Source organism: Mastacembelus armatus, chromosome 1, assembly GCF_900324485.2.
Source record: "Mastacembelus armatus chromosome 1, fMasArm1.2, whole genome shotgun sequence".
Taxonomy (NCBI): domain Eukaryota; kingdom Metazoa; phylum Chordata; class Actinopteri; order Synbranchiformes; family Mastacembelidae; genus Mastacembelus; species Mastacembelus armatus.
The window spans coordinates 807,550-835,335 of record NC_046633.1 but is presented as its reverse complement, the minus strand read 5'-3'; the positions used below and the strand labels follow the sequence as shown (position 1 = coordinate 835,335).

The following is a 27,786-nucleotide window of genomic DNA, read 5'->3' as shown; positions in this document are numbered from 1 at the left end:
GCGCTACTTCCCTTCTTCATCGAATCATTCATCAACAGCCTTCTTTGTCAGCCTGCTTTGCTCCTGAATAGCGCCGGGCTCCATTCACATTCAATTCAGTTAATTCAGGGAGCTCATTTCTTTCTGCCGTGAATATTCAAAAATGGCAGGTTTAACGCGACACGAGGAGCCGACGTTGAACAAATGTGACCACTGGAGTGTTTCTAGCCACAAACAGAGAACAAACGTGACACTGGATGAGAGAGTGTAGCTGAGCTCTGCTTGTTGTTCTTACTTTCCTCAGTTTATCTCCAGTGAAGTGGCGTGAAACAGCTCTGAGATCAGTCAAACACATTCAGCTCATCTTTGCCTAAACCGCACACATCTGGACATCTGGATTCGACCCTGCACAGGACACGGAGCTCGTATTGATTAGCTGTAAGTCTATTGACGCGACTAAAGCCGAACAGCACATTCATCCTCCGTATGATCTCAACTATAAACTGCTTCTTATGTTATTCTTTAATTATTCTGGAGGCTTCAGTTGTTACATAATCATCTACAGACTGTAGAGTGTGATGGTTGAAAAGTACCAGAAGGAAAGTACTGAACAGCTGCTCACCGGAGTACGACTGATACACAAGCTCCCGTGTCCTGATGTTAACAGCAGCATCAATAATAATAATAATGTTAATGCGCCAACGCAACAGTCCAGGAGGGAAAGCTAATATAAAGCCCTAGATACTGAGTCCTCTCTTGGTCTTACATTTTTAATCCATAGTTTCGATTAGTTAAGATCTCACACTTCAGCTCTGTGGATAAACAATCCACACTTCTGACTTCATCGTGAAAATCAGCAGAACTGACTGAACTCCAGCTTTTAACCTGAATTAAATGAATTGAGGGTGAATCAAGCCCTGAAGCCGCCCTCCCCACCAACCCACCTTTCTCCTAGTTTCTGTAACTTTGCATCTCTAAAAACCCCAAATCCCCGTCCCACCCTCGCCTCCACAAACCCCCTCGCCCGCTCCCAAACCCGCTCTGTCATCCTAACCTCTTTGGTGACTCTTGTATCTGACCCAGGGTTCCTACACAGTCTGCATTTCAAAAGCCAAAACTTTTTATTTTGGGATGGCTTTTCAGTGTTTCAGTGTTAGTGTCTGTTGCTCTGTAGTTTACGTCACAGCAACATGGGAGACAACCTTAGGTCCATGTCTATTTGAGATGGAAAGACAAAAGACTTTTTCAAAACTTTTCTGCTAGTCCAAAACACCTTATGGACTTATGTAGTTTTCAGATTTAAAAAAGGCCTTCCAGCCCTGTGTAGGAACCCCAGCTGAAGGTCTTAAGCTAAAACAATGGGAACCTGTAAGCGCCGTTCCCACCAGAACAAATGATCAACAAGGCTGTTAGGAGCAAATAAGTGTGGGTTCAAGGAATGGGCTCACTAACCTCCCCCCTCTACCTCCCCTTTTCTCTCCCTAGGTGGAGGAAGCTCCGTGGCTGGGCATGCTGGCCATGCTGCCAACCATACCGGCCGCGCCAGCCATACCTGAGGGCCCTCCCAGCGTCGGAGGACTGTGCTTGGTAGGTGAGGTCATGTCGGCTCCATGCCCCTGGCCTTGGCCCTGGGGGGCGTGGTGGGCGTGCTGCAGGGCATGGCGCTCCAGCAAGGTGCGGTGAGTGAAGGCCCGGTGGCACACGTTGCACTGGAAGGTGCGCTCGGCACGGTGGGTGCGCATGTGCACGTTGAGCGAGCTTTTCTGGGTGAAGCGTTTGCCACACATGGAGCACTGGAAGGCCCTGACGCCGGTGTGCACCACCATGTGTTTGAGGAGGTAGTCACGCAGGGAGAAGGAGCGCCAGCAGATGGAGCACTGATGAGGTTTCTGACCTGGGTTTGCAGGTACGTACAGATACACAGAGGAGCTGTGTTGGTAACTTCTCAAATATGTTTTTCTCTTTGATTATATAAGTGAAGAGCAGCATTGTGCAGTAACACAGCATCACCGTATGTTGTCTTTGAGCATATCATGTTTTAAAATATACTACTGTAAGTCAGGATTTGAAGACGTTTGCCTCCTGTAAAGCCTAAACACAGTGAAGGGTGACTGCATTAAGCATAAGTTAAGATTAATATGATGCATACAATATTCTTATTAATATTGTGATATCATTTTAAAGTGCAGCAGCCAAAAGCTAATACAGAATATAATCAAGACATGTTTTTTACAATGAAGCTGATTAGATTTCAAATCCAATATCTATAAATATTTCAATTCTTATTAAACAAAATCTAAGAAATCAGACTTTGCCCTTAATTTTTAGCACAATAGAAAAATCTGAATCAGCACAAATATCTTTAAAGACTAAAAATTAGATCTAAAAAAAAAATGTAAGTTCTTATCGCTGTGTTTTGCACTTTTAGCTCTGTGTTTGGTCTCCACTGACTCTACCTGGTGCCACTTTCCTCAGCAGCTCGTCAGCTCTACCTGTGTCTGTCTGCTGCTGGGCAGGCAGTGGGTTAATCAGAGCTCGTCTGATGAAAACATCTGTGCACCAGGTTTGTTTTAATCAGAATGAGATCCAAAACCAAAACAACAAGAACAGAGCTGCAGAGCTGGTGTTAATTTTCTATAGGTTTGTTGCTTCAAACAAACCCTTTCACACAATCTGAGTCAAGCTGTCGAAGCAGTAAATAAATTCCTGTACACAATACGGCGTGTCTTACCAGAGTGGATGAACATGTGCTTGCTGTAGTTCTTCCTGGAACGTAGAGATTTGCCACAGTGTGTGCAGTCGAACGAGGTCTCAGATCCCTGGGACGAAGGGGAGGGTCCTGCGGAACAGGAGGAGGTGGAGGGAGGTGGGGCCGGGGTCATCGGCGCCGGGGGTGGAGGCTGCTGAGCGGGCTCCGTCCCTGCCATGCTATCAATGCCACCCATGGGCCCACCGACATAGAAGGGAGCTGGCTGCGACTGGCTCACTGGGTACTGGAACAGAAGCTGAGGAGGGAGAACAGATTAATGATCTGCATGTAAGGATATTATGTTTTGCGCATTAGTGCGTTGTTTATCTTGTTTAATCACGTAAAAAAGAACTCAAACGTATCGAATTAAAAAAAACCCTCAATTAATTCTAATTAAATGATCTATTACGGCAAAAAGCAAATCACACTTTCATTTTCCATTTTACTGTTTCATTGTCTCTGCACGTTGGCAACAAATCAAACTCTTTGGTAGCATTTTCTTTCCTCAAGTCAACACACCTGTCAATCAAGTGTGTTCGGGGCAAAAAAGTTCTGCTCTGAGATTTTTTTTATTTTTTTATTTGATGTTCAGTGTGTTAAATGCTGCTTTCTGTCAATCACCTCATCGCAGCAAATACCAGAACAGCAGATGTCAAAACTAAGTGCACTGTCCTGATGAATACAATCACCATATCCTGTTTTCCTGGTTTCGTGTCACTTTCCCGAGCAGAGTTTGCGTGACTCACAACAAAGAAAAACGTTAACAGTAAAAACAGCATGTAGGGCTGCAACTCATGGAATCAGTTTTATTAATCATTGAAAATGATGAAAACTATTTTGCTTCTTTAGTCTTAAGAGTCAAAACAATTTAGAATAATATATAAATTAATAAATTGAACAAACACAAATGTTAGAATTATATAAGGTTTTCGTTACAAAACCGGCTGCGTATGTGCGTAATGAAATATGATTGGCCCCAAACAAGTTCTGATGTTACACAAACATGCTCGTACGTACACGTCTTAAACTTTCCCTTCAGCAGGCAAATGGGAAAAAAAAAAAAAAAAAAAAAAACTCTGTAGTGTCAAAGTGCACATGCACCATTTTGCACAGTGAAACACCTGAGTGAAGCAACAACAGGTAAAACTGATCACTGAGTGGAAAACAACTTTAAAAACACACATATTGCAGATATTTTACAAAAGGAGCTTTCTAACACAAGCTCCATAGAATAAACAGCAGACGCCTCCGATGCTTTAAACCCTCCCAGTTTGAAGCAACATTTCCGCCTGTAGAGGAAATTAAATGCAATCACAGCTTATGATATAAAGGACCTGCTGCACAGACCTGGTTGTTGATGGACTGTGTGGTTGGTGGTGGAGTCAGAGGCTTGTTGACCCTTCCTCTGGGGTTGAAAGCCATGGCCTGAGCAGGCTCGCTCTGGGGCCAGAAACTCTCAGAAAACACCCCCTGCTCATCATAGAAATCCTGGAAGACAAGTGTAAACACCACCCGGCGCAGATTAAAAACCTGACAGCACCTGCTATTCATGTTTTGGCTTCAGTTCAAGGATTGTCAGAAACCCCTCGCAAGCTTATTGCATTTTTCCAGACAAGACTTCTCCTTTTAGGTCTTGGCTTCAGACTGCCCAGTTATAGATGTACATATATTAAGATACTAAGGCTTAAATGAAGTGGCTTACCTGCTCCATAGGTGTAAATCCTGCTCTAACGCCACTGGTGAAATATAATGCAGTTCACCTCGACAAATGCATATGTAAAGAAACAAATCCCTAAATATAGCTGTGTTTGGCATGTCGCTATCGCTCCTTTCATGTACATATACATACAGACCACATCCTTCGCTATTTGCATTTGCAAACTTTTGCTTTACCCCAACTGTACACAGACTCAAGTGCAAACGTTAGAAAGATAAACTCGTGTGGTGCAGTTCAACCAGTAAAACTACATTTCAGTCAAAACAGCACCATGATCAAAGGTATGGTGGATGTATAGCTGCGGAAGATAACTGAAGAGGGAGTAGGTGGAATAGGAGGAGCTTGTCTAACATAAAGAAGAAAGAGCTTCCAGCACGAGTCTCACTTTCTGTACAGAAAATAAAATCCTACATATGGTATATACATGTCATCTGCTGCTGCAATATCGATGCATCGTGAAATGGTTAACAGACTAAAAACTAGAAAAGTCAAGGTGCTTCCTCATACTGGTGCAACTCTCTGCAGCTGATATTTCCAAAAAGCTAAATGATTTGGCAACACTGATCAAAAATCAAAATCAGCATTAAAAATCCCATTTCCTACTAGTTTTATCACGTGATATCTGTCCAGTATCTTCATCCGTCTGCAGATTCTACTACGTTTCTGACCAGTGTAGCTTTTGCTCACATGATTTCCAGCATCCAGTCCTATAAACTGCAGCATGACAATATTTCTCCATTCTCTACTTTTTCTGCCACTACTAAAAACAGACAACACACTTGCAGGAGCATGTCAGAGCCCTGTAGCTAGAAGACCCGCAAACAGACCCGGGGACCGAAAGAAAGAGACCAGAACCTGAAAAGCCTGTTAGCGCTACTGCTAGCCTAGTCAGTCATGTGACGATCCCTCGACAATCTCTTGAACTGATGCTGCTCTACTCATTTTCCTTCTTCTGTGGATTTGCTAACAAGGCAAATTAGAAGAAGTTGGCCACACTTCGCAGAAGTCATTCATACCCGGGATCAGATAAGCAGCCATGACACCTTCACACTAAATGCAGTAGGTGTATTCTGCTCTTTAAGCCAGATGAGTCACATGGTCTCACCTGGAACCGAGCGAGACGTTCTGTTGCTTTTAGTGCAGCATAATCTCCGCAAGCAGCTATTTCTATCACACAAATTCCCTGTTAAACTTTTTTCCTGGTAACTGTTATGACTGACCAGGCTCTTGTATCCCTGAGCTTTCTGATTTCACTTTCCACCGCCCTCTGCAGCGAGGCAGGGAAATCAATAATAAAAAATAAAAATAAATCACCGAATCCATACATTAAATCATTGCTGATCTGTTCCCGATGAGCCTACATGTTGTCAGGAGCTGTTGACGGACAGTTGTTCTGAGCACAGAGGTCAGAGCTGGTGGATTGAACAGCTTGAACAGTCTCCGCGGTGCTCACTCGGTTTACTTTAATGGCCGTTCTCAGCAAGAAAACGCTTCACATCACGTCATGTGAATTAAAAAGCAGTAGGGAAATTCTGCAAAAAGACAGACGGTTAGATTATTTCGAAGAGTGCTGCATTTGTCTGCATGAGAACGAGAACTCCTCAGCCTCCCAAACCGAGTGAATTTATGCCGTTTCCACTCAAAACTTAGTCTGCAGCACCTTCGAGAAACCTGACAGGCAAAGCTGAATCCTTTTGACTGTGTGGCAGATGTTCCTTGTGTAGTCTGCAGGATACAGCAGGCTGCGGCATGAATCTGCTCCACCATGTTTTTTTCCTCTACTTACTTCAGGACTTGTGACAGAAACACACTGAGCATAATTTTAACACAGTAAGGTCACTGTGAAAGTTTCCTTCTGAAGCTAAATCTACATATTTCACCAAAATATGACCGTAAAAAAACCAAAGCTTAACAAATCTGCATCGTGTTTTTATGATGTCCCCCTCTAAGCAGTACGCCATAAAACATTAAATACAAGTCAGTTTTACATTCCTACTACTGTTTATCGCTCTTTCTTTTACCGGCTGGTCTCTGTCACTGGCTGCCGCTCACCTCTGGAGTTTAAACCCACCTGTCCGAAGCCCGCCATGGATTCCTGGGTGTCCCCTTGCTGTCCGTCTCGTCTGCCGTCCTCCAAAGCATAGACAGCCCCATCTGGGTCCTGAACCCCTTCATCTTTCACCACCACTCCCTCTCCTCCCAGTACCTGGACAGAAACAGCTCCACTTCAATTTTAAACAGTAAAGAAATTACCTTAACAACAGTGTCAGGAGCCAAAAAGGCAGCAGACAGTCTATAAAAATAACAGAGCATTGACCCGGCTACAGTCCCTCCAACAACTTTAATCACCTACAGTAAACATGCAGAAGTCCATGGAGTATCACCAAGGCAATTACTGCTGAAGTTAAGACAAGAGCTTCTCTTCCATTGTGCAAAGTGCAGAAACATCTCAGCGATATACGCCAATGCAGTGTGAGAAGAGGGAAAAGCAGAAAAAGAAAGAAAAGCAAACCGTTGCAGCTCTGCATGCCTGAAAACTGTAACCATGGCAACCCTTCCCCTTATCCCCCTACCTGGAGTCTTAGCGGCTGCCTCTGCTTGCGGCTGTGGCTCGCCACCCTGTCTCTGTCTCCGTCTCTCCCCCGCTCTCTGCCGTCCAAGTCTTCCTCCTCGCTGTATCTGTCCATGCCCACAAGGTCATCGGAGAGGTCGGCCGTGTTGCCGCGGAGACTGTCCCTGCCGATGCTGTCCACGCTGCCCACACCGGAGCTGCAGCCCGCCGAGAGGTTCCCTGTGCTACTAGTGCTGGCTCCGTTGGCCGACTGTGCCAACAGGTCTCGGAGCTTGTACCTGACGTCCTGAGTGCAGCTGGAGGTCTGCTTCATGAGGATTGCGCCGGCCCCAGAACCCATCCCGTCGCCGCCACACATAGAGCCTGGGCCCATGTCACCCAGCGCCATCAAACTCACTGCGCTGGCTTGCTCCATTGGGCCTGGGCCGCTCTCACTGACATTGACACTGGCTGCCCCCAAGCCCCCGCCCATGTTACTAGCGCCGCACTCGGCCATGAAGTTAGAGAAGTTTCCGTAACCCCCGCCCCCACCCGCGGCACTGACAGAACAGCTTCCACTGCCGCTGCTCTCTCTCCCTTTGCCCCCACCACGCTCTTCCTGTTTGGGGAGAACTCCTCCGAGCATCCCGCCTCCGGCCGCAGCTGCGGCGGCCGCTGCTGCGGCGGCTGCGTTCACCGCCCCTGCCGCCGCCTTCCTCTGAGAGATTATCTGGGTGCACTCGTCAATGACGGTCTTGATCTGCAGGATGCTGGCGGCGGTGAGGATGCAGAGGGCCTGCGACTGCAGCACCACCAGCGAGCCGCTGTACATGAAATCTACCAGCTGCTTCACGGTCTCAGCGGGAACCAGCGGCGGCACAGAGATTTCAGAGTGGCCCAGCAGCAGTTTGTCCTGGAAGAAGGGGCTGCCGGCTGCCAGCACGCAGGCATGGGCGCGCAGCGAGGCGTCATGTATCCGCACGGTCACGTCGCAGAAGAGGCCTTCGCGGCGCTGCGTGCGCAGGGCTTCCAGCACCGACTGGCTGGAGTTGTGAAGGTGGATGTAGTGCACGGTCTCTGTGCCGGACACCATCGCTGGAGGGGGCGAGTCGCTGGGGACGGGGTGGGAGTGAGGGTGGGGGAGAGGGGGTAAGTGTCTTGGGTTTTGCGTCAGCTTGAGGGATAAGGAGGACAGGGAGGGAAATGGGTACAGTGCATGGGCCACGGTGGGGCCGGGTCCCTTCAAACAGTCATGAGCCCGATGGAAGCGTCGGCTGAGCTGCAGGTGTGAGGAGCCGCCTTTGTGGTCCTGAGAGGAGGGAACGTCAAGAGCTCGTTTCCACCAGCTTCAGTTTTCCGTTAAATCCTGTCAGAATAAATAAGTTGTACGAGTTGTGTTACCTATTTACACTGAAACTCTTAAAAATCAATTTATTTGATCCTCCGATTGATTTGATTTGATTTGCTGCTTTTCTTTGTTTTGCTTCAGAATAAACTGATCATCTCTGACTGAATCGAACATGACACTTTGGTCGCTGGGAAATTTCGATGGGCGTCTTCCACCGTGATTGATCGATCATTCTGCAGATTGAACGATCAATCATCACATTGATCGATGAGGCTAAATCCCGTCATTTACCGCTCAGGTCGTCGTTTTATTCTGAAGGTGACAGAGGTGACAACCGAAGCAGCTGATAATCGATCGTCGAACAGGTCGCGCGCATCACCTGGAACACCTGTCCGGACAAATGACAGCACGTGTCGTGCGCGAGTCCGGCAGCTCCTCGGGTCAGTTTATTGGGCTAACGTTGTTCCGCGCGGCGGGTGGCCGGCGACGCAGCACCGACACAGACAGACTGTGAGTGACGGACGGGGAGGTGGCGGACGCGGACGACAACGACTCGTTAGGTGAACGGTAACCCGCCGGTAAACGCGGTTCCGACCGGGCAGCGTTAGCTCGGCGACGAGCGAACTGGTTCGACGAGCTAACGACAGCTAGCGTCGGTTAGCTGTTGACATTAGCCTCCTCAACTCCTTGCACGGAAAACGTGCACAAAGCGCACAAACGTGCACATGCAAACCGAGCTTCGCCGTCGTCGAGAAAACAAACACAAACGGTTAAATGTCGAATGGCAGCTGGCAAAGTGTCTGAGCCAACATAAAAGCAGCTATCGCCCCCCCCCCCCCCCTCCTCCCAAGCTCCGGCTAACCTAGCTACACAACTAGCCAGCTAGCGCAAACGACCAAAGGCAAAACTAGTAAAGTTAGCATGGCAGCTAACGGGCTACCAGCCTTTTCTAAACCCCGCATGTCGGCGTTACACCCGGGCGGTCCGCGGTTTGCGTCGGTGCAAGGACTTTAATCGTGACTACGTACCTGCGATGTGCAGTGACAGCTCGGCGCTGCTTAGTTTGAGGCAGATGGATGCAGCAGGAAGCCCTCGGTCTAACGCAGCCAACCTGGTGAGAGCTGCAAACACACACTCAGACTCACACACACTCAGACTCAGACTCTCACACACACAGAGGGATGTGGATTTCATCCAGCTCAACCATCCACACTTGTCTCATATTAATGCAAGACAAGTGCAAATACTGGTAAAAGTGGCGTCAAATACCTGCACGCGCACAGACACAGACACACACACACACACACACACACACACACACACACACACACACACAGTCCCATCACACATGAAAGAAAACACCAAAGCATGCAGACACACCTGTTCACACCCACAGTAACAAACGGTGATACACACAGATTTAAGCAAAAGTACAACCAAAATGCAAAGAAAACACAAAGAGTCAAAGTGGGAAAAAAAAAAAAACTGTTGACAGATTTATAGGTTTTTGCAAATGTTCAGAAATCTCTAGAAATGTAACTACAGCATGTGTACTTGTGTATTACATTATATTTTATCCTCTTTGTGCTGCAGCCTTGTTCCGGGTGGGTAAACTTCGGTGACGACAGCAGCAGATCTGGTGAGGTCTGCACAGCCAGATTCCTCTATCAGCTTCCACTGCCGAGAACAAAGGCTGGAAGTGAGTATGAAGCAGACGCCACATTTAGGCTCTGGGAAATCAGAGGAGGCTTCTTAACTATTTGTAAGAAAATAATTGGCAGTTTTCTTTTTACATTAAAAAAAACTATGAATAAATGAGTCTAAAAAATAAGCCTAAGAAACATGTATCAGTCGTCTAAATATCTACTGAGATCTTTCAAGATGTACGTGACGTGTGGAAGGACAGACTGGGTCTTTGTAGATTAGTCACAGTTTTAAAGTTGCATTGATGCACTTTTGTATGATGGTGTCAACAGATCTCAGCAAGGATAACCCCTTTAATTTGGACTGCTCTGAAACAGAGAATATATTCAGCTGTACATTTTTTAGGAAAATGACAGCATTAAAGAGATTTATGGATTTAGTTTGGGTAGTCACAAGATTCATGTTATTTGATGAGCCACCCATTCATTCAAATGTTAACGTCTACTGAAGGAAAGAGTACTTTGCTCAAACAAGCCGGTCCACGTTTCTCAAAACAAGCTGCAGAAATTGGTTGTATTACTATTTCCGTCCTACCTCCACCCTGAAACAAGTGCAGCTGGTAACTGTCAGGTCTTTTGTCTGTATCGGTATTAAGGCTGAGCTGTGACATACGCTGGCGTGACAACTGAAGCTTAGGTGAGTGCTTCACATTTTTTTTGTTTGACACGTCTACCCGTCATCGAGGTCATGGCGGTATGACAACTTTCGGTGTGCCTCTGCTTCATAGTTTTAAGAAAGAGACACACGGTTTTCCTCCACACCAAAATATAATTTAATGAATTCACTTTTCACGGTGGCCATCACAAATCTATGTTGATGTAAAAGTTTTAAATTAAAAAAAAAAAAAAAAAGTGAAAATCATCCACTACCATTGTTTGTCTTAATGAAGGCATGCAGTCCCCACAGAGCTTTGGACATTGAAAGCCATAGGTCATTACAGCAGGACACACAGACACTCAAATGCACACAAAAGCGCTCATATTATCCACTCTTTTCCTGGGGCCCAATAAACATTTATTCTTTGCACGTACAATGAGTAGAATTGGGATTCATCACAACACCAAAATAATCGAAGTTCACAAATAGCAACAGGATACGTCAACGATTCTGCCGGGGCCTTTTCTACCTTCTCACCTCTGGAGGAATAAATGGTACGGTGCAGCTGCAGTACTTAAATATGTAAGTTACGATGAGAAATACACGAAAAGGAGATTAGTAGCCTAGCACACAGTGTGAGCATGTTGCACATCAAATGGGGATGATTTTAACAGCCGTGACTCTTTGTTCAACCCTTTGCAGTGAGCCCTGTTGGAAGTGTTTTTCTGACCCAATGGAGCTTGTAAAAAGGAGCTGCTTCATTCAGTGAGGAGAATGTCCATCATCTGGAAGTTACATTGCAATGTTGCTGTTGTGCATCTCATACAAAAAGGGCAGACATTTCCTTGTGTCTATGGTGCAAAATCCTAATGACTTCCGGGATTTAAAACGGCCTCTGCTATATAAATACAGTTATATATTTGCCTCCATATAAAAATAAAATTAGCAATACACAAATATTGCACACCTAAGGGGTTTTGATTTATCTGGTTATCGACAAGCCACCAAGAGAAATGTACAAACATGGAAATAATAAAACCTCTGATGCAGTATAAATAAATATTTAGGTATTCACTTATAACTCCCTATGCATCTGGCATGTCTCTGGCTGTGGGGGGGGCGGGGACCAGGTGGGATGGAGACGGAGACACGGCTGCCAAAGTTGAATGGAGTTGGGCTGTGCAATGGGTGAAGGTCACGGTGGAGCAGCAGGTTAAAGACAAACGGGCCGGAGCTCCTCAGTGTTGCTGCGCCTCCAGCTCCCTCAGACGGCAGCCGACAGCAGTGATGAGGGCGGCCCCCTTACCGCTGCCGTCCTCCGATAGCAGGAAGTTGACGTCACATTTGGGGGCGAGTTCCTTCACTGTTTGCTGAAAGATCTTAGAGAAGCTGTGAGAAGGGAGCAACAGGAAACTGTGGTTAGAAGGCAGTTCTGTACTGAAATAAAACAAAATGTCTCTGCGACATAGACCACAAATGCAGCGTATGTGTGTGTCTGTGATGACACAGCTCCTCTGAGTCATAGCAAACTGATGTGGAAATGAAAGTGTAAGTAATTTAGTATAGGAAAGTAAAACAAGCCAGCCAGTCAGTCTCGCTCTGCTACTGCTGCTGAGATCATCTTTGCAGTTATCTGTCCCGTCGTCTCTGTTCCTGACATGTCTGACGTGGTTTAGCCTATAAAATACCAAATTGCTTGGTGCGTCCAACGTGCGGTTCAAAACCCAAAGATATTTTCACTCTTCTGAGATGAGTGACGCATGAAAACACAAAGGGTCCACCCTTGAAGCATGCTGACATTCAATATGTACTGTAATGTTTTCGAATGGATGAACCTCTTTGAGTCCAAACACGCCCTCTATTGTGTTTTTAAAGCACGTCTTACTGTGGGTGCAGCTTGTAGAGCGTGCCGTCCACGCCCACGGTAATGTCCAGGTGGTCCAGTCCCCTGTTCTCACGGATCTTGTCCACCACAGCAGCCATTCCGGCTCCACAGATCTGAGCCGCGCGGTGGGACACCGTGCCACACACCTCCTTCACGATAATACTGTCATCGCAGGTGCTGTCGAGCCCCAGCTGCTGCAGGATCGCCCTGACCTGCAGCAGCGCCAGACGATCGCTGTGGAGGGTGGGGGAGAGCGTGTCAGAGGTCAGTGAACAGCAGGGGAGTTACTGGATACCTCACAGCTGTTCCCAGAGGCTAAGGTAGGCTTACACAGTGTATATACTCAAGTCATCACTTTGCACCCCCCCATCTTTCATTCCTACGTGTGTTATCCCAGTAGACGCTACTATTATGTGAACAATGCAGTTTGAGCAGTGTTTTCATTCACTTAACCCCATAAATCATACCAGTGGTTTTGATGTTTTAACCTCTGGTCAAGTGTTTTTTTTATAGCACACCAGATTCTTTCTGGTTTTAAAGGTTTTTAAATGTTTTTCCTGCACCACCTGACTGCAGTACTGTTTTGTTTGTCTTCTGTGTGTGGACAGATTTGGTATGAACTCTTCCACTGAATCAGCACACGTGAAAGTGGTAAGTCATTCCGCTCACCTCTCGATCTGCGACAGGAACTTTGTCTCAAAGATGCCTCTGGTCTTCAACGTCTCTGAGATTTGTCCCCGGAACAGGAAGCCTCTCTTGGTCAGATCAATCAGAATCTGCCTAACGATCTCCCCCAGGTACATACCACTGCACATCTTCTCATACCTGTTGTGTAAGAAAGAGAGCAGCGTTGGCACTAAGACAACAAAGCACATGCACAGTTCAACGAGTTTGTCAGGGATTGTTGTTTATATTATCTTTGTGATCCAGCCCTGATTTATATCAAGTGTCAAGGCGTTTGACTTGATCACATTCAGAGAACCAGCTATGGAGATGCCAAGATACAGTCTGATAGTAGAAGCCTCTTTACCTCTGTTTGCCTTCGTTGAGCGAGTTCTCGTCCACCGCCTGATCATAGTTTGTCCTTATGTCATCCAGGCAGCCGTTGTCTCCGAACGCCCCCCACTCCATGTTGACACACATGCGGCCTTCGTTTCCCTCCACTATCTCGATGTTCCTCATCTCCTCCATGTAGCAGGCGTTGCTGCCCGTCCCTGAGAGGGACACAGCAGGTTAGCATAACCTACTGATGCTGTAGATTACTAGCACTGCACAATATGGCTGCTGGTGTACGGTAAGTCGAGATAAGCTCAACTGTAAAAAACATGTGCAATTAAAAAAAAAAAAAAAAAACAAAAGCAGACGAAGTGTTGACTTTATTCCCAGCTTTAAGATGTAATATATAAATTTACACTGTGTGAATTTACACTGATTTCTGCCAGATGAGTCACAGAGAAACATGATTAATTTTCTATTAATTTTTGAGTTGGCTGGACTTTGTCCAATGGTACGCAAGACATTATATCTTTGGATTTTTCAATTACTTTTTTTTTTTTTTTTTTTTTTTAGATGTTTTCTGCTTTTGGTTCATTAGTGATCGTGAACTAATATTTGTTCCTTATTACATCTTGGTTTCTATCCTAGATAATATTTCTCATTATGTTTGTAGAGCTGAAGTAATTGTGTATTTTGGATGTTTTTATGATCCAGGTTTTTTTTGTATTCATATATAACCATAAAAGTCCAGTTGCTCCAGATGTGTGCTGTATTTTTGCTGGCCTTTTTTATGTGTACTGTACAATTATTTACCAAATACTGTCACCTTAGACTTTCTGCATCCGATTGGCAGATTACATTTATTAGAATTAACGTCCTTTTGAAAGCAGTAGTTGAGCTCACCTGCAATCAGCCCAACCTCACAGGTGGGTTCCTCATATGCGCAGGTCATCATTGTCCCGACCGTGTCGTTCACTATGGCAACCACATCCAGCTCAAACTCCTACAAACAAACAAACAACACAAGGAGAATAATTAATTTAATGAATATACACTGTGGTTTCACGAAGCATGCGCCGTGTTATAACCCAGTACCTTAATGCACTAAATAGATTCACTTTCTTCAGTGTGTAACTAATTCAGATAATGAGGATACAGTTTGTCGTGTTACCTTTTGATTAGACAACATAGCAGGTGAATTATCAAAGAAGTTGTTAATGCTTAATATTACTTATGTCTCCAGGTTTTCACCTGACATTAGAGCAATGTCAGGTGTGTTGACTGGGGGATTAATATCAGGCCTGACGATGGCACACCGAGCACGATGCAGTTCACTCACACTCCTAGACAGACTACTGACAATTACACAAGCTGGTTCAGAGTGAGGAATTCTGCCAAACACACGAAATACAAAAGATCAGCTCTGCCATCACTGAGTTTAAATAAGACCTCACACTGCCGACACAGAAAGGCACACTCCTCCACCATGTCTGAAATAGATGTTCCAGGTGTTAAGACATGCTGTCACAATTACCACACGCTGCTGCAGTCCTGCTCTGCATTACCTGTCGCTTAATGATCTACTTTCATTTAATACTTACTGGCTTCTCCATCTAAAAGAGTGAAAGCAATGTAAGAATCTCCAAGGTGATGACATATAAACAAACACAACTTCCTGAACGTCAGTGCTAAAATGACTTTATCAGAGTGATGTATGTGCAGGAAAACATGTTGAGCTGGTTTCAGTGTCTTCATGCTGAAACTGCAGATTCAGTCCAAAGGGGTCACTACACCCAGGCTGGTATGTCATGTGATGTGCAGTTTTTGACCAATACAGCATATGTTGCATCATTACCGTCTTATGGAGACTGTTTGCCCATTGAATTTTAACATCTGGTCTCTTTTGCATCTCCACATCCCTTCTTTATCTGCATTGGTTCAGTGCAGGAAACATTTTCATTCCTATACTTTAACAAAATTAAAGTGTAGTTCTGCTCAGTAGGGACGTACGAGGAGCAGGCAAACATGTTTAATCACATGTAAAACACAGCTACTGAGGCTGGTTAGGTGCCAGGAAGCAGCATTTATCAGCTTTTAAGACTTTTATGTGAGAGTTTTACAAGCAGCACAACACAACAGTTGTTAACAATTATACAAAGTGCTGTAGTTGGGGGGAAAAAAGCTGATATAATTTGTTTTAAGTTCTTCGCAACATATTCCAAACAAAAGCTGGACTGTTGCATAATAAAAACAGCCATCGGTTATTTTTAACCCAGAAAATGGCTGATAGACAGGGCGTAGAGAGGGATAGTTTGACAGGAACTGTAATTATGTTAATGTGGCAGCACAGTGATGCCACAGTAAACAACACATGAAGTGTTATGTGTTGAAAGCAATGGAGAAACTGTGTTGTCTGTGTTGCTGCAGGACATGATTGAATCAGATACGTTACCTCTTTTCTCTTAATCGCTTCCCGAAGAAGCTCCACGACATCTTCGCCCTCACAGTCTGTGGCCTTGAAGCCTTTGGTCCAGGTCACGAGGATACCCTGCAGAGCACATATCGATCTTTTCAAATCAGCTGCTTGTATTGTTCAACAGTCCATAATAGTCTGAGGAGGTTAGAGCAGCCTGCTGACATGGTCAGCTCCAAATATAGGTGGAGATGATGGATCAGTGACACTAAATGTGTCCATGAACAAGGTTTTTACTTCTAGTTACTTCTGTTCAGGAAAGCCCAGTGCCCAGCAGTGTTTGTACTGAACCGTACTCTGAACTTCAAATACTTTCTTTAGTTACTGGAGCTCCTCGTATCGTTCTTTTAAGCATGCACAGACCCAGGTCTATTTAATTAAAAAGTGTGTTTAGTTAGTTGGTAGAGGACATACTGCGTCCAGGCTGGTCTGATGGCAGGGGAAGGAGAAAGTGAAACCAAGCGGCAGTCGAGCACTTTTCATTCCCATGTAGTCCAGGAAGTCAGAGATGCAGTACACGATGTGGTCAAAGAGCTGCAAAGAGAGACGTGGTTAGGTTTGCTATTAGTGGACATGCTATGATGAGACAAAAAAAAACCCCTAAACGCACAAACTCATGTAGGCCTCGATCCTCCAAATGTTATTTGTTACAAATGAACTGATAGTTAATCAGAAATAGGAATAAATTCATGTAGAAAACATGAAGGAAACTAGAGGAGCAGGAAAGAAGCATGTTGAAAACAAAAGAGAATTGTTGAAACCTCTTCTCCTGTGCCCTGCATGACCTCTATGGGAATCGCGTAGATTTTGTTGTGCATCTCCACCGATCGCCTCTTCCCACTGCGAATCTTCACCAGAAGCACACGGAAATTTGTCCCTCCCAGGTCCAGAGCGAGGAAATCTCCATTCTCTGTATTTCAACAAAGGTCTTGTCAGCATGAGAACCAACAGAACTTCACCTGTCTCCTGTGAGTAAGTTTCCTTTAAATGTTATTGATTTTATTAAAAAATGCTTATCTAATATGATTTAAAAGCGCAGAAGTCTAGTTTGACTTAATATGAAATTAGAAATGATTGATTGATCCGGTCAGCACCCGGTCGATGATCTAACTTTAACCTGATTATTGTCTGGTGGGAATCAAACTAACTTCATCCTACTGTGCAGTGGGTTTTTTCTCGCCCAACCTCATCTGGGTGTTTGCAGCTGCTTTTGCAACAAGCTGCTTTTATTGATCACCACAAAGCAAAACGTATTATGTGATCGATCAAACGTGAGCTGGGAATCTTATGCGACCTTTGCTGTGTGTGATATACTGACAGATCAACTTTAAAGACTCTGGAAATATTTTCAGATTTTATACAGTAAAGAGGCAAAGACGTAGTTTTGACAAGTTGAAAATGAAAACAAACTCCAGTGGATCCGTCTGCAGCTCGTTGTTTGTACTCACCAGTTCCATCTGGTGTACTTCGGACAAAGGTGGGCAGCATCTTAACTGTAGCTTCCTTGTGAGTGGCTTTACTCAGGCCTCTTTCTATCTCCACCCTCATCCGTTTCTTCACTTCTAACAGCTGGGCTTTGGTGAGCCGGAACTCTGCCAACGTCTGCTGAATCTGTCGCGCCTGCTCCGTCAGGCGGTAGGCCACTGCTGTCACCATAGCTGCCCCTTTCCCACTGCCACTCTCAGACAGCAGGAAGCGGACATCTGAGTCCGGGACCAGGCGGCGCACTGTCTTGTGCAGACGGCGAGCGTATCTGTACAGAGAGCAGACGATATCCTATTGAGACAGTCTGCATGTTCAAGTCCAAAATCTTCATATTTATAGCTGAAGTGTATTCGAGAGGGTCTGGGATGACATTGATTTCTCCTTTTGCTGTGAAATGCAATTAGTTACATCACTGCTGCTTTTTACTTTTTATTTCCACATTGATTTATCTGACATAACTGGACTGGGGAGATCATCATTTTGATATTTGTTTTCTGCTGTCAATGAGTTTTGCCTGCTAAAACAAATATATATTAAAATGTAGTAATTAAAATGTTTGTTTTTTTTTTCATGAAATTGCAAAAGTGCATGAAGTTTGATAGGAATGATGGGGGAAAACTGCTTAAGTGATTTGGTTTGGTTCTTATTTGTAAGATTTATTTTGGCTGACAGCTGCCATCCTGTGACCTTAAAGCACTAATGTCATTTCTTGAGAAAATATCAGGACCATCTGTAAAACCCTCCCTTCACATCCTGTCTTCAGGAGAACTCACTGAGGGTGCATCTTGTAGAGAGAGCCGTCGATGCCCACAGTGGTGCGGAGGCGTGCGATGCCTTTGTTTTCCTTTAGGCGAGAGAGGATTGCTCCCAGTGTTGCAGAAATTAGATTTGCTGAGCGGAAGGAAACAATGGTGCACACGTGCTGCACAGCCAGACAGTCTTCATCTGAAGGCTCCACGCCGAGCCTCGTCAAGATCTCCATACATTTCTTCAACCCTTCCTTAGTCCTGGAATCAGAAGAATTTATTATTTTATGTTTCATTCATGCTCTTCCTGAAAAACAGTATTTATCTGTCATTCTTCACACTCACTTTTCAATAGCAGAGACATGTTTCGTCTCAATCTTCCCTTTGGTCAGAAGCTCAGGGGTTATCCGTCCCTCGAATAGCAGGCCCTCTTTGGCCATCTTGACCAGGATGAGTCGAACCAGCTCGCCCATGTACATGCCACTGGCCATCTTTTCAAAGCTGAGCACAGAGTAGCATGGATGCAGTTTGCATTAGTCATTTCTTCTTCTCTTTAATGGCCCTCAGTACAACGCAGGCTCGTAACCTCCTCTTATGTTACACTGTAGTTGCTGTTCGTTATTAAAAACAGATCTTTCTAGAAAACAGTAAAGGGCATTCAAGCAGACGCTCAGTTGGCAGGTTATTAGGAACAAGAATCCAGTCTTATCCTCCTTCATGAAGCTGCTCCTGATGAAACTATATAGTTGAAATGTAATGAATTATAAACTGAGGTGGGTTTGTTATTTAGCTTAACACCTGTCAGTAAAATGCAGTACTGTTAAGTACCAGTACTGCGAATCACATCTTCAGCTGAATCATCCATCTGCCCATTAGCTACACTAAAGATCTTGTACAAGGCTGTGGGGAGCTGGAACCAATCCCAGCTGACTGTGGGTGGTAAGTGGGGTCCACCCTGGACAGATCAGCCATCTATCACAGGGCTGATACAGGGATAGACAAATGTTTATGCTCATATTCACACCTATGAGCAGTTTAGTCAACCTGCATGTTAATGGACTGGAAGGAAGCTTATAGTGCCCTGGGGAAACCCACACAAACAAACCCAGAACCTAGTTCCTGGAAGTTACAAGACTGTTGGATTAGTCTTTTTTTTTTTTTGTTTTTTTTTAGCTACGTGTACCTAATAAACTGGCAACTGAGAGTCCAGCCTTGTTTAGTTAGTTCAAATGGCTTTTACCTTTTTATGAGGCTACACACTTAAACAAGACAGATGCAACTGATCGGTCCTATATGCTGAATTTTTGAAAAACGTACTCTTGTCGTGTCTGTCATTAAAACGGGCAGTTTGAAAGGAGAGTCTTACAGCTGCTTTCCTGGGTTCAGAGAGCCCCTGTCGATCTCACGGTCAAACTCTGTGCGAATGTCCTCCAGGGACCCGTCATCCCCGAAGGCACCCCACTCAGTGTTGATGCACATGCGGCCTTCGTCTCCTTCCACCATGTCAATGTGACGCAGTTCCTCCATGTAGCAGGCGTTAGTTCCTGTGCCTGAGAGGATGCAGAGCGACATGACTTTGACTGCAGAGCTCAGCATTGTCCTAATCATGCCAGGGTTAGGATTATAGCAGCTTTGGCGCCCCCACATGTAGAACTCTGTTCATGGTACTGAAATGTGCTTTGGACTATATGGTGGCTTATTCAGCATTTATGCTCTGAGTAGACATTAAAACAGTTTGCTATGGATTTTTATTTGCAGCAGTTACTTCCCACATCAGGCACAGGACAGATTAATTCTGTTTTTCTATCAGTTTTATAATCTGCATTAGTATTTGTTAAAAAATGTGGTTGCTCTTTACCTATAATGATGCCCACTTCACAGCGCTGGTCGTCAAATCCGCAGGTCATCATGGTGCCAACTGTGTCATTCACCACCGCCATGATGTCTGCCTCGTAGTCCTGGAAAAAAAAGGTTATGTTTACCCCAAAATAAAATCTAAAATTACATCCACGGGTCAGAGCTGTCAGTTTTCACGTGTCCTAGCAGCGTTAAACACCCGACAAAAAAAGTTTCACTTTTGCAAATGTGCTACTTGAACATAAAGGAAAACGACTCACTCCTCGTTTCTTGATGGCCCTGTTCAGCAGCTTTACGACGTCCATGCCTTCCACACCACTGGCTTTAAACTTCTTTGTCCATGTCACTAAAACCGCCTAGAAAAGGCCAAACTTTAAGTTACAGTTTGGCAAGACCCACATGTCTGTCCATTGCTATTCTAAGCACAGCGTCCATCTCCAAACAGCACATTCAGTTTGTCCAGAAGACACTGAAACAACATTTTACCTTTTATCAGGTAAAATCTTTTATTTCACATCTTATGTCTTACATCATTAATGTTCACAAGATTGTGTTGGGAAAAAAAAAAACTAGGGTGTATTTTTATCAGTGTGAAAGTTACTGTAACTGTGGCACAGTTTTCCCACCAGTTTCAAGCTAAGCAACACGTCTGTTTAAGTGTTTACCTCGTCCAGTTTGGTCTGAGCACAGGGGAAGGAGAACGTAAATCCCACAGGAAGCTTTTTATCCTTGATCTGCTGCTTCTCCATGAAGTCACCCAGACAATCTGCGACGTGGTCAAAGAGCTGCAGACAGGAAAACACTGTAAACCAGCAGAGTCTGCCAAAACATTTGACCCAATAAACCAACATTTTGTTTAGTGCTAATAATTCAAATATAGAATAGAGGCAGGTTTGCCGCCTTTTATTTGTTTTTATTACCAGGAAGAAGTTAAAGTTTCAGGAAAAATGGCTGATGAGATGAACCAGATCTGCCGCCTAGTTGCTTAGTAACAGTTTCACAGGTCTAGACATGGGAGGTTTATTAGAGCCAGCACAAACATTCATAACATTAAGTAAACACCTTGATGTATTCATACACTTTTAGACTCTCTGTTTGGAGTAACTATATACTTACACATAAACACCACAAGGTCTTCACCCCAATGAAGGCTGTCCACCATGTTCGTCACTCACTATGCAAACAAACCCCTTTGTTAACGAACCTGTTCATATATCACCTTACATTTTGGCCAGCTGTCCTGTCGACGTTTCATTACACGGCATCTGTCTTCTTCTGTCTGTAAGTCAGCCAGCCGCACTGCCTCAGACAGTTGCCCATGTTTTGGTTATCACGTTACCAAATGACTGCCAGCTGCTCCCTACAAGTTCAGTGTGGATCACTTTAGGGTCTGACATCACCCTCATTTTACCCCCCTGACCCTTAGGTGCTGCGATCCTCCGCCTGACCTTAAATAATACCAGCTCCCTGTGTGGAGCCAGATGCAAACACTGAACGTTTTGAGTGGAAACAATCTGACCCGGGCTGTGCGGTATTACCTAACTATTTGTTGATGATAGGCATGACGGCACGAGGACGTTATCCCTGGTGCGTGTTCTTAACAGTAGTAACCGTAACATGAACCAACACTGATTAGGAAATATCTTGACTTTTCACAGCACAGACTGTTGGAAAGTTTAGCACAACATGTGATTTAAACACGGTCAGTGTATATTTGTGTTCACCTGCGTCCCACTCCCATGTATGATGTCATCGGGGGTCTCATAGACCTGGCTCTCCATCTGCACCGGCTGCTTCTTGTCCTGTGTAACTTTAACACGCAGAATCCGAAAATTTGACCCCCCGAGGTCCAGAGCTATGAAGTCCCCCTTTTCTGTCAGAATGAGAATAACAGCAAACATTTAGAAATGAGAAATGTCCTTGTGCAGGTTGTATGACAGTAAATTTATGTATATGGGGTGGATTTAAAAACTGTTTCTTCATGGAGCACATGAGTTAATTAGTTTCAAAACCTGTGGTCGGTTTTTTTGAGTAATTCTCAAAAAGCAGCCAACAGCAGCAGGAACATTTACCACAATATTAACATCCAGAGGCTACATTTTCTCCGTGATTAGTAATTTTACTATAATATTTTTACCACATTTTGCTAATAATACTTAAGACATTTTATTGAAGTACTCTATAGTACTATTACTGAAGTCAAGAATCTCAGGCTGTTTGAGCAACGATTGCTGCAGTTTGTGTCAAAACCTTTTATCAGCACGTTCATTCTGTGCTTCGTCAGGTTGACTTTTCTTTCTCATGACATGACGCCTCTAAACGATGTAGAAACCATGCAGTTAAACACGTCAGCAGCAAAGTTACAATTAAATAAAGTGAAAAGTGCCTGCTATGAAAGTGAAGACTTAATTTCAGTTGGTTTGCCACAAAACCCTTTTATGTGAACTGAGCCGCCCGCCAGGTGCTGAGTGAGAGTCCCCCCAGGCAAGAAGCCCAAATGGGAATCGATCATCTGTAGAAAGGAGCTTTCTCGTAACATTAGAGTCGGTTTCATCTGACTAGCGGAAAAATAAACACACAACTTTCTTTATTTTAAATAAAAAGCTATTAATTTGTAAGTGAATGTAGGAAAGGCTTCCATCGGTGCAGTAACTGAATATATGATCAGTTATATTGTCACTTTGGATTGAAACAATTAATTCACCTTTTATCTGACTAATTCAAAGTGAATTACAATGAGGGTGGATTAGGAGTAAGTCCAAGACCAACCCTGGATCAGAACACATGTGGCTCTGCATTTCCAGTTACTGGGATCAGACCTGCGACCTTTCAGTTACCAGCCCGTCCTGTGTTCAACAAAACAGTGGTGTTCATTTCAGGCCCCTGTGTCTGCAGCGTTCACCCTCGACCTGACTGGAATGAGACGTGACCAGGCTTGACATATAGAAGTGTTACTGACATGCTGCAGAGCATGTGTCCATTTTATGGCCCCACTACGACTGTAAACCCAGTGATAGTACATGTAAACAGAATATATTAATATATAATATATTAATTTCATATTGACTCTGTGTTAGACAGGAGAAGGCTTTATCTATCGCAGCTAGATCTATATTTGTCTGTGTTTTATAAATCAGGTCCTGCCATTAATGAAGGTCTATGAGGAAAAACTCACCAAAAACCAAAACAAAATTCATACATTAGAAATTTGTCTGAAATTTAATAGAGGCCCACAAGCCCAGAGGTTTACTGTGATTTCAAGATGTAATCTCCACAAAGCAGAGCTGGTCTGAGCAGGAACAGCTGCACGTGGTCACATTGTTAAGTTTAGATCCCAAAGCACAATCGTATTTGTCTCCTGGCTCTTTACCAGAATCCAGGCTTGGTAAACAGGCAGATCTGGGCAATCAAACACAACCTGAGCACTGAACTGTGTTTGCTGTGCCACAGTGAGCCAAAGTCGGTCTTAAGGCTGAACCTTAGAGAACCGTCACTGGTTTAGCATGATGTCATTGCCTCCTATAGCCTGCAGTCATTGTGGGGGACCTGACTGCTAATGTGACCTGGTTTCACCCGGTCTGCTCACCAAATGTCAACTAAACCACTGGACGTAACAGCTGGACCAGATGCTTATGTTATAAGATATAACCTGCCAAACATTTTTTGCAAGTTTCATCCTGAGGTTACCTAATGGTACCCGATCTTTTCTCCATGATAAATGATGCTAAACAAACCATGAGATGTATGGAATGAGATATGAGACTATAAGAACTGAACAAAAATGAGGATATTGAAGGTAAATCATTTATTTTTTCATTTTAATTTTCCATTTTTCAGTTTCAGTTCTGGCACAAAAGCCTCGTAGGGGTGGGTGTTACAGGACCGTTTCCTCATTGGCCAGTTAAATGGGGTGACTATCACAGGACCGTGTCCTCATTGGCCAGTTACTTTTGAGTGACTGTTATTGCACTTGGTTCTTATTGGCCAGCTGCTGTTGCCAGGGCTGTTGTTAACATGGATAAAGGTTTGGCTTGTAAAACTGGCTGTAACCAGTAAAACAGGCTACAGCAGAAAGAAATCCACACTTGACAAATAGATAATCACTGTCACCTCCATCCAGGAGCTGTGTCTGAAGAATGAACCCGACCTGCTGCTTCCTTTGGCCGCTATTATGATTATTTGGCTACTATTTCTTCAACAATGCAACTTTTACAAAGACATAGCTTCGTACTACTGCAGGTACGCACACATTGTCTATTTTCTAATTTTATTAGAGGAAAACCAGGCCAGGATCATATTTAACAGGCTGAGTGCTCCCCCTGGCTGCAGTCAGTGTCCAGGCGGACTCTCTCTGCAGCCCTGGCAACAGCAGCTGGCCAATAAGAACGAAGTACAATAACAGTCACTCAAAAGTAACTGGCCAATGAGGACACGGTCCTGTGACACCCACCCTTACCAGACTTTTGTGCCAGAACTGAAAAACAGAAAATTCAAATTGGAAATTTTTAAATTGAAACTGGAAAATGAATTATTTAATTTCAACGTCCTCATTTTTGTTAATTTCATATAGTGTCGTATCTCATTCCATAGAGATGCAGCGAAAAGCTCTGGAATAAGCAAATAAACCTTCAAATGACTTAAAGTTATTTCGAAGTATATTATTTGTTTTTGATCTGTCTTTTCATTCTTATCTGCACGTTTCCTGCCTGTCTCATAGTTTTTAATTACTAGAGGAATTGCTGTTCCTCAGATTTACACTGTGCACCCACGTACAGTACATGGGATTCACAGGAAACTGTACGTGGCCATAGTGGACGAGATGATGGGAATAACATTAAATCATGAGTTTCAGCTGGTGTCGAGTCAGTCTTAGGATTCAGGCTGAAGCTGTGACAGGAAATTTGAGCTGAGCTGGTCTTTACGTATTTTTTCTTTATTATTATTAGCTTCTACTCTTAGTCTGCAGTAATCTTATTATGCAGTAAAGATTAGTCTGTGGACTGACATTATCAGAGCTTAGCCACGATTTCATTCACTCACTTTCCTTTGGGATTAGACAAATTTAACTAAACTGCAGTGCAGATTAGAGGCCTAGCAGCTCTCAGATGATTCAACTGGTGCTACGGGCTCAACTCTGCCCTTTGCTTGTCCCCTTCCAGCCTCATGCGGTTGTTGAAACCTGAGGCTATTTATAACGTGAGAGAAAGCAGGAGACATGTCCCCCTCCGCCGGTCTTGATCAGATCTCATCGTATCCGGGAAGCACTCCTGTTATTTCTGTGTTGGACACTGTTTACTAACAAGTAAGATCCACAGGCTGGACAGTCACAACCCGTTTGACTAGAAAAACGTCTGTAAACCCTGTTCAGGCGTGAGGGTTGGCCACATTCCCCATGTCTTCATGAATGTCAACACTAAAATAATCCACCAGTTAGTTTCATATCTCTGCTTTGTCCTCATTGTTTTAATTGTTATAGCCTGTGATGATCAGATTATTAAAGCAACTAGAAATTAAAAGTTTTTCTAATTAGCCTGTAAATTTATTTAAAATAAATTTATTTTATCCATAGTTTTAGCTGATAATTGTTATTGGCTTCAGAACATGTATTATAATATATAACGCTGACATTTAAATGCTGCAGCATTAATACTATTGTTATTAAAATGACCTTAGGAGTTTGTCGTCTGACAGTGGTGATAAAATGAGATGATCAGGCCGGTTGACCCGTTTGGCCTCTGGGGCTGAAACAATAGTGAGACCAAGTCCAGAGGACAAAGAGGTTTAGTGACATAACAGGCCAGAGCATTTTAACATTTCAGCACATTTTTAAACAGGATTCAACAGGATGTGCTTTGACACTTGATACAACCCGAATGATAACAATTTTAATTTGTTAAAAATGACTTGCTACTGTGATGATGTGGATTTGTGGGCAAATGAAGGTTCTTCTTACGTAACAACATGACACTGTCTCTTTGTTAAACAGTAAACCAGACAAATGTGTTGAACTAGCACAATAATCTGTGTTTGCCTTCAGACTCTACATTTACCTGATCCGTCCGGGATGGACCTGACGAAGGTGGGCAGCATCTTGACGGAGGCTGTGGGATTAGTGTCACGGCACAGCCCGCTCTCCATCTCTCTGCGGAACCGGCTCATGATGTCCTTCAGCGTTTCGTCCGAGAAACGCATGGAGTACAGGTACTTGTCAATCTGAAGAACAGCACAGGACACAGACACAGGGTCTCAAAAACAACTACAGATTACTATGACCTCTCTCTTTGGTATGTGAATGCCATGAATGCACTGCAACCCGTCCTGTTTTGCATGAGAGTCCCCCTTAGATTGTGTTACCACAACTATTTTGCACGAGGGCCATGTTGGGAGGTTGGGTACTGAGGCTGCTAGTTCAAAGATCAATAAATTGATTCCCTTCATCCAGAGCTAAACATGGATTTAAAACCAGAGCGTCTACAAACTATGAGCCATGACTGTGCTGTAGAAACATCAGACAAAGCTGCTAAAATGACTAAAACAGTGTCAGTATATTTGATATCAATCAATGCAGCAATATTGCATCAAACTAATGGAGTTGTGTTAGTTATTATAATAATGTTAGTTATTTACAGTCCCTGTGAATAGTTACATAATCACACGGTGTGACCAGGCAGACCACACTGGGTAGGTAGAAATACCTGAGGTGCTACTTGGTAGTTTTCCACAGACAAAGACAAAGTCTCTTTGTGTCTCTTTGCTCGACACCGTTTGTAAAGATGAACCCGTGAGAGGGTCGGAGTCTGACGCTGAAGTTGACTACATTTCTAAATATGGTATTTATTGGATTTACATGGTTGAGAGGAATATTTTTACACCAGCAGACAAACTGTTATGTTCCAGGAGTAACTTCATCTGAGGCACGTGCAAATCCTGCACCGTGACATCATGCATGACATCATGAATCTCCCTGCCCCCTTCATTTGACCCCCTTCATTTGACCCCCTCACAGGAACATCTTGCCGGTACCGGTCTGTCTTCCCACCCAGCGGCTCCTTTCTACCAAACCTGAGGTCACTTTCTTTAGACGTCCTGCAGTCAAGCCCCGACTTCACCGGCTGTGTTTGCGTAATGAGATTATTTCATCTTTGCCGGAGGTAGTGAAACAATAACAGCAGAGGAAGAGGAGGAGGATGAAATGGGAGAGAACAAGACTAAGAAGGAGCGAGTGGAAAAAGCCGCGGGAGTAGAAACGTGATTTCAGAGCTCACGAGTTTTCCCAGCAGCCCCTCACAGACACCTGTCTGCTTCAAACGCCCTGGCAACTGGCGCTCCGGAAACACTCGGCAACGAGGGTTTATGTGCGGCACATCACCACCATCACTGACCACAGCCCTGCTCAAGGACATCCATGTCAAACACTGCTGACCCCTCAGCAAGCTAAAATACAACCTAATCCCAATTAGGCTTTATAATGGCCTCTTCCTCTCTTGCTTCCCAAATGCTGCATCCTCCTCTTCCAGCTTGTTGCACCCCACAGGCTCAGTGCTGCAAAATGCTGTCAGTTAATGTTAACCGGCGTCCATGGCTGCCCACATTACACAGCTCCCCCATCCTGCACTGAAGAGCTGCCTTCACTCACCTTTTTGAGTTGATCATCCTTCAACTCGGTGAAGTAGTAGGCCAGGAGCTGAGCCGCTATCAT

General features: G+C 44.3%; 2 protein-coding genes and 1 long non-coding RNA gene across 3 annotated transcripts; 1 reads left to right on the top strand and 2 right to left on the bottom strand.

Annotated features, from left to right (window-relative positions):
- Positions 1-1,002: 1,002 nt before the first annotated feature.
- Positions 1,003-9,621, bottom strand: zbtb45 (zinc finger and BTB domain containing 45). Its single transcript, XM_026302635.2, has 6 exons — positions 9,373-9,621; positions 7,019-8,362; positions 6,517-6,651; positions 4,076-4,216; positions 2,711-2,984; positions 1,003-1,873 (listed from the first exon to the last, which is right to left on the bottom strand). The coding sequence occupies exons 2-6, from the start codon at positions 8,087-8,089 to the stop codon at positions 1,461-1,463; spliced, it is 2,034 nt and encodes a 677-aa protein (XP_026158420.1). The 5' UTR covers positions 8,090-8,362; positions 9,373-9,621; the 3' UTR covers positions 1,003-1,460.
- Positions 8,602-13,767, top strand: LOC113127809 (uncharacterized). The gene is made up of 5 exons (XR_003295474.2): positions 8,602-9,458; positions 9,938-10,043; positions 12,705-12,850; positions 13,139-13,327; positions 13,629-13,767. It is a non-coding gene; the product is annotated as an uncharacterized LOC113127809 (long non-coding RNA).
- On the bottom strand, positions 11,046-27,786 carry LOC113127807 (hexokinase-1-like). Its single transcript, XM_026302634.1, has 18 exons — positions 27,724-27,786; positions 26,138-26,300; positions 21,812-21,960; positions 20,753-20,872; positions 20,348-20,443; positions 20,089-20,188; positions 19,597-19,780; positions 18,576-18,731; positions 18,258-18,491; positions 17,448-17,752; positions 16,761-16,909; positions 16,414-16,533; positions 15,979-16,074; positions 14,430-14,529; positions 13,561-13,744; positions 13,200-13,355; positions 12,531-12,764; positions 11,046-12,034 (listed from the first exon to the last, which is right to left on the bottom strand). Exons 1-18 carry the CDS (start codon positions 27,784-27,786, stop codon positions 11,884-11,886), a joined length of 2,760 nt encoding a protein of 919 aa, XP_026158419.1. The 3' UTR covers positions 11,046-11,883.

Coding starts and splice junctions, on each gene's coding strand:
- LOC113127807 (XM_026302634.1), bottom strand. CDS start 27,786: ATGATAGCGGCTCAGCTCCTGGCCTACTACTTCACCGAGTTGAAGGAT. Junction 26,301..27,723: donor AGGATGATCAACTCAAAAAG/GTGAGTGAAGGC, acceptor GCTGTTCTTCAG/ATTGACAAGTACCTGTACTC. Junction 18,492..18,575: donor CATGTCTCTGCTATTGAAAA/GTGAGTGTGAAG, acceptor TTCTGATTCCAG/GACTAAGGAAGGGTTGAAGA.
- zbtb45 (XM_026302635.2), bottom strand. CDS start 8,089: ATGGTGTCCGGCACAGAGACCGTGCACTACATCCACCTTCACAACTCC. Junction 4,217..6,516: donor CCATGGCGGGCTTCGGACAG/GTGGGTTTAAAC, acceptor CTTGTCTTCCAG/GATTTCTATGATGAGCAGGG. Junction 2,985..4,075: donor CACAGTCCATCAACAACCAG/GTCTGTGCAGCA, acceptor CTCCCTCCTCAG/CTTCTGTTCCAGTACCCAGT.